This window comes from Silurus aristotelis, assembly GCF_946808225.1.
Source record: "Silurus aristotelis genome assembly, chromosome: 4".
In the NCBI taxonomy this organism is placed as follows: Eukaryota; Metazoa; Chordata; class Actinopteri; order Siluriformes; family Siluridae; genus Silurus; species Silurus aristotelis.
Window position 1 is genome coordinate 35,138,795 of NC_139577.1, and position 6,350 is coordinate 35,145,144.

General features: G+C 39.8%; 1 protein-coding gene across 1 annotated transcript; it reads left to right on the forward strand.

Moving 5' to 3' along the window:
- Positions 1–6: 6 nt before the first annotated feature.
- On the forward strand, positions 7–3,174 carry anp32b (acidic (leucine-rich) nuclear phosphoprotein 32 family, member B; the record flags this gene model as incomplete). The annotated part of the gene is made up of 6 exons (XM_083539051.1): positions 7–183; positions 278–400; positions 1,834–2,020; positions 2,097–2,215; positions 2,330–2,393; positions 2,478–3,174. 6 exons carry the CDS (start codon positions 7–9, stop codon positions 2,558–2,560), a joined length of 753 nt encoding a protein of 250 aa, XP_083395177.1. The 3' UTR covers positions 2,561–3,174.
- Positions 3,175–6,350: the final 3,176 nt, after the last annotated feature.

Sequence of the window (6,350 nt, forward strand, 5' to 3'; positions counted from 1 at the left end):
TGTGGCATGTTTTTTTTCCCCATTGTGTTTCAGGTGCAAGAACTGGTTCTGGAGAACTGCAGATCGAACGAGGGGAAGATTGAAGGCCTCACAGCTGAATTCGTTAATCTCGAGTACCTCAGTTTAATAAACGTGGGATTGATCTCGGTGTCCAACCTCCCCAAACTTGCCAAGCTCAAGAAGGTCAGGCAGCCGTCTTGTGTCCTCGTGTACACCTTCTGTAATGTTCCAGGTTCAGGGTAAATGTAATAAATAACGCATGTTTGATGTCTCACAGCTGGAACTCAGTGATAACAGAATCTCAGGCGCTCTCGACGTGTTAGCGGAGAAACTCCCGAACCTGACACACCTGGACCTCAGCGGAAACAAACTCAAGGACATCAGCACACTGGAGCCTCTGGTACGCCTCAGACTTCCTTGTTGTACAAGTTATCACTGTTTACAAGTAAAACCCAGAGCATTTTAGTGCTTACCTCGAATAATACACTATTAGTTTTTAGACTTGGTCTCTGTACTTTAGTTCTAGTTTTAAGGTTAGTCTCTGTACTTTAATTCTAGTTTTAAGGTTAATCTCTGTACTTTAGTTCTAGTTTTAAGGTTAATCTCTGTACTTTAGTTCTAGTTTTAAGGTTGGTCTCTACTACAGTTCTAGTTTTAAGGTTGGTCTCTACTACAGTTCTAGTTTTAAGGTTGGTCTCTACTACAGTTCTAGTTTTAAGGTTAGTCTCTGTACTTTAGTTCTAGTTTTAAGGTTAGTCTCTACTACAGTTCTAGTTTTAAGGTTAGTCTCTGTACTTTAGTTCTAGTTTTAAGGTTAGTCTCTACTACAGTTCTAGTTTTAAGGTTAGTCTCTGTACTACAGTTATAGTTTTAAGGTTAGTCTCTACTACAGTTATAGTTTTAAGGTTGGTCTCTACTACAGTTCTAGTTTTAAGGTTGGTCTCTACTACAGTTCTAGTTTTAAGGTTAGTCTCTGTACTTTAGTTCTAGTTTTAAGGTTAGTCTCTACTACAGTTCTAGTTTTAAGGTTAGTCTCTGTACTTTAGTTCTAGTTTTAAGGTTAGTCTCTACTACAGTTCTAGTTTTAAGGTTAGTCTCTGTACTACAGTTATAGTTTTAAGGTTAGTCTCTACTACAGTTATAGTTTTAAGGTTGGTCTCTACTACAGTTCTAGTTTTAAGGTTCGTCTCTAGTACAGTTCTAGTTTTAAGGTTAGTCTCTGTACTTTAGTTCTAGTTTTAAGGTTAGTCTCTGTACTTTAGTTCTAGTTTTAAGGTTAGTCTCTGTACTTTAGTTCTAGTTTTAAGGTTGGTCTCTACTACAGTTCTAGTTTTAAGGTTGGTCTCTACTACAGTTCTAGTTTTAAGGTTGGTCTCTACTACAGTTCTAGTTTTAAGGTTGGTCTCTACTACAGTTCTAGTTTTAAGGTTGGTCTCTACTACAGTTCTAGTTTTAAGGTTGGTCTCTACTACAGTTCTAGTTTTAAGGTTCGTCTCTAGTACAGTTCTAGTTTTAAGGTTAGTCTCTGTACTTTAGTTCTAGTTTTAAGGTTCGTCTCTACTACAGTTCTAGTTTTAAGGTTCGTCTCTACTACAGTTCTAGTTTTAAGGTTCGTCTCTACTACAGTTCTAGTTTTAAGGTTTGTCTCTACTACAGTTCTAGTTTTAAGGTTAGTCTCTGTACTTTAGTTCTAGTTTTAAGGTTAATCTCTGTACTTTAGTTCTAGTTTTAAGGTTAGTCTCTGTACTACAGTGTTAGTTTGCTACAATGCTAGTTTATTGGGTTAGCATAGTATTCTAAAATGCTAATGCTAACACCTCCTGTGGTGTTTAGAAAAAACTGGACCACCTGAAGAGTCTGGATCTGTTTAACTGTGAAGTAACCAACTTGAGTGGTTATCGGGAGAGCGTGTTCAAACTGCTGCCTCAGCTCACCTACCTGGACGGATACGACGCCGAGGACCGCGAGGCTTCCGACTCGGATGGTGAGGTGGACGGCGTGGACGAGGACGAAGATGATGGTGAGTTTCAGGTTCCTGCTCCATGCTCGTGGTCTTAGTGTTTTGTGATAGCGCTGATCCTATCTGTGTTCCGCAGAAGTTGAGGAGGAAGATGATGAGGATGGTGAGGAGGAGGACTTTGATGACGAGGATGATGATGATGAAGAGGACGAGGTAGAAGGAGAGGAAGATGATGATGTCAGTGGAGAGGACGAGGTGAGTTACAGTGTAGTGCAGATGGGGAACAGTAGGATTCGGTTGCTAAGTAACAGAAACGTAAGCCTTTTTACAGACCGGATGAGTTTCATGCGTAACTCACTCTGATTTCAGGAGGAAGACTTCGGTCAGGCCGGAGAGGTGGACGATGAAGACGACGAGGAGGATGAAGATGATGGTGTGTGACATTGCAGCAGTGTGTAATTAAAACAGTACATGTTCCCAGATGTTTAACATTAACTTGTTTTTTCCCCCCCAAAAGAAGAAGTGACGAAAGGAGAGAAGAGGAAGAGAGACCCTGACGATGAAGATGATGAAGATGATGATGACGATGATGATGAATAAAATCCAACCAGCCAGTCAGCTTCCTCTCCCTCCTTAACCCCACCCTATTACTCACTGACCTCAGTTGCCCCGCCCCTCTTTTGTTCCACTTTCTGTATTTCTACCCCAATGGGGATGAGACTGTACCACATGGGCGGGGCATGTGGAACTGAAAGAGAGCGTGCCATTGGCCAGTCCACTCAGCATTCCACATGTTCATCTTCAAACCCTGCCCATGTCCCACCCAAGCCCCTCCCCTTCCTGTGTGTGTGTGTGTGTGTGTGTGTGTGTGTGTGTGAGTGTGTGAGTGTGTGAGTGTGTGAGTGTGTGTGTGTGTGTGTGTGTGTGTGTGAGGACTTTGGGGATCTAGTTTTGGGTCTGTGCTTTTAATATTTTGTTGGAATTTTTTTCTTCATCATGTTTTTCTGCCCATGTCTCTTTATTTTTATTTTTTTTTTTTTGCCTCTTTTTTTTTCGGTTTCTCAATAAGATGATTGCTATAGCAACCGTGTGAGCGAGCTGTCGTTTTTTAACGTGCCGTCTCGTCGCACACCTCAGTGTCAATTGCAAATTTTTTTACTTTCTGTAAAATGAAGAATACAAACTTTGTAAATAAAATGACATTTTGTGCTTTGCTCATCCTCTGATTTCATCACCTGACCACACTGGCTCCACCCACTTCCTCCCCAACACCTTTGTTGTGAGAAATAGGTGCAGATCTAGAAAATAGTTTATGGGGCTGCATGAGGATGAGGATGAGGAGGGACGGCAACACTGATGCGTTCTTGCATGGTTCTTGTGGATTCAAGAAATATTTATTTGGTGTACAGTGCGTACATTTTGATATCAGTCTATAAAAACAAACACTACTGATTGGTAATTGACTTTATCTGAAAATGATATCTGGATTGGAAAGAAAAATGGGATGGGATTAAATATTTTTCTACACAAACCTGTAGTGAGTCTATGCCAAGTTTAATTTACTAACATGACAATACAGTTCATATATAAATACAAAACCTCAGTGTATCAAGTTGAAGATATCATCACAATTAGCTATAATACACTTGTGTATTTCTACAAATGCTTAGATGAATTAAAAGCCAGATTGTGATATTTGTTTGTGATCATTGGAGTCTGGTTCCATCGAAAGCGACGTTTGTTTGGACTGTGCTTTAAGAGAGATTTCTTGCAGTTATTAATGGTATGTGTTTTTTTTGTCATCACATGGAAGCAACGCTGCTGTAACTCTGCTGTGCAAACTGATCAATTTATATTTTATACACTGGGGTGGCAGATGGGGGGGCAATGCTTTTTCTTAGGATGGCAGTTACCACCCCTGTAGGTCTGCTCCTGCTAAAAAAAAACCCTCGTAATTTAATGTAAATATTTCTACATTACAGTGGTGTGAGGAGGCGGAGCTACAGTTTCCACACTGATGGTGTGTTTTATTACTGTCACACCCCCCCTCCCCCACCGCTACAATCTTTATAATTGAAGAATGTCATACTGTTTTATCTGTTTAGTAGTAAGTTTCCTGTTCTTTCTTACATTATAGCAGCTATAAACACTCAGTCCCTCACCTGCATCTCTACACTCTTTATCCCATAGAAAACCATAATGATGTCTGATGATTTTATAAAACTTACAGCTTCTGACTTTTAAGTTCTGACACTGGAGCCTCCCTTCATACAAAGACATCAAATGTAACTATGTTTACAGTTTAAGATCCTGTAAACCAGCTGTTTCCATAGCAATGATACCAGAGTACATTAATATAAACCTGCACGGTCATGGTTGCTCTCTAGACCTTCTAGGTGTCATTCACAGTCTGTCGTTAGCTGCTGTTTGTGTGTCATGGTGTATTAATAACCACGTAGCCTTAATGAACTGATCACGTGCTACAGGCTACTGAATTAAGACACGTAACAAATATTTGGTGTGTATGTTTACTGTGTTCATGCGAACACCATTAACCATGTCTCAGACGCATTTCCACAAAGACTTCATAACGACCGCAACACAAAAGACCTGGAAGTTTAACAGGAAAAGGCAGAAACACTTGTTCCTCTTGTTTTCAGACTTCGAAAAGTTCACACATATTTGTTCTGAATTACTCCCACACTCCCCTCTTCCACTGTTTGCAGTATGTTATATATCAGAGACTTGCAATGGAACAGTAGAAATGATTAGTGATATTCAGACAGGTTTAGGGTCCTGCACTAATTTGTGTTGTACTGAACTCTGTGTGTTTCTTTACATATCTGCCATGTCAGTGTTTATCTCCTTCCCTTCCTCCCTTCTCTGAGAAAAAGACCAGAATTACAGAATAAAAAGTAGACAGTACACTGTACTCCAGTGGCGGACGGTCAGGATCAGTGAATCTTCTCTACTGGACTAAACACTATCAGAAACACTGACCTACATTTACAATAAATTCTAATATTTGCTCCATGAAATTGTATAAATTTTTCCCATCAGTTTATTCTCTTCATTTCTGAGCGTTTCTCTCGGCTGCACTGCTTCAGTACGTGTATGCAGAAGGAAACTGTTACATCCAAGGTCGACTGGTAAAACACGTGTGAAGCTCTGCACACGTTCATACATCTGAGTTAGACTTTTTTACGCCTACAGAGGAAGAGAAATTCATTTGGTCTCAGACACTTAAAATTCCATTGTGAAGAAAAGCGAGTCATGGTGAGGAGGTTACCAACCCTGAAGCTAGCTAGCATGTCTCAGCCTGGGAAAGGGTTTGATCTCCACTTCCAGACCAGTGAATACGAGCGGTACCACTGGATTACAGCCTCTGGGGGGCGCTGCACATTATGAGTCTGTGTCTCAGGTAAGTAGGTTGTGTTTTATTTACATTTTTTTTTTTTTGTTCCAGATGTTGTAGGTGCACAGTTGTGGTTGTAGTGTGGAGGTTTGGAGTGTAACTGGGTTTGTTGTTTTAGTAAAATGTTTTTCACCTCCAGATGTGAAACGTCTCTCTGTAATGCACGTGTTGTTATATTGTGTTTTTGTACTGTATCTTTTTGAACATCCCATTCCACAGTTAGTCTCCATGTGCCGTTATAATGATCTCCACTCTTCTGGGAAGATGTTCCACTAGATTTTGTGGAGAATTGTGGAGGTTCTTTCAGTCACAAGGGTGTTAGTAAAGTCAAGTAGCGATGTAGGTGAGAAGGTGAGGAGGTTCCTGGGGTGCAGTCAGTGTTCACATTCATCAAAAAGGTGTTTAATAGGGTTGGAGTTCTATAGCTGAAGATCTTCCACTTCAATTCATGTAAAGCAGATTTTCATGGTGCTGGCTTTGTGCACAGTCTAGTTCAGGTAAAGGACAAATGTCATTCTATCGCATCCATAGACGTCCTACTCAACTTTGTGGTGACAGTCTGAAGAAAAAACACTTACAGCTGGAGAAGTGAGGTGTCCCAATACTTTATAATTCATTTACAAACTGTTTAACATTAAACTATTGGTTACTTTAAATCTACCCTTCATGTGGGAGATCACTGGGATGTTTATGTGAATATTTGATCTGTTAACTGGTTGCATGTGTCAGATTTATTGCGTGACTCCTCCAGAGAAAAGCAGCTGAGTCGGCGTGATGGAGAAGAACAGATCAAACAGACATTAATGGAAGATTTGGGAAGAAATTTCTTGCTCCCTTGTAAAAGTATTTTTTAGTATTTTTAAAATACAATAATGCAGTAGTTTATTTCAATAAATCTTCTGGCTGCTGTATTTAGTAGTTTATTTTCTATTTTATTATTATAGTCATTTTGTGTTTTATTTAAAAAAAGATTTT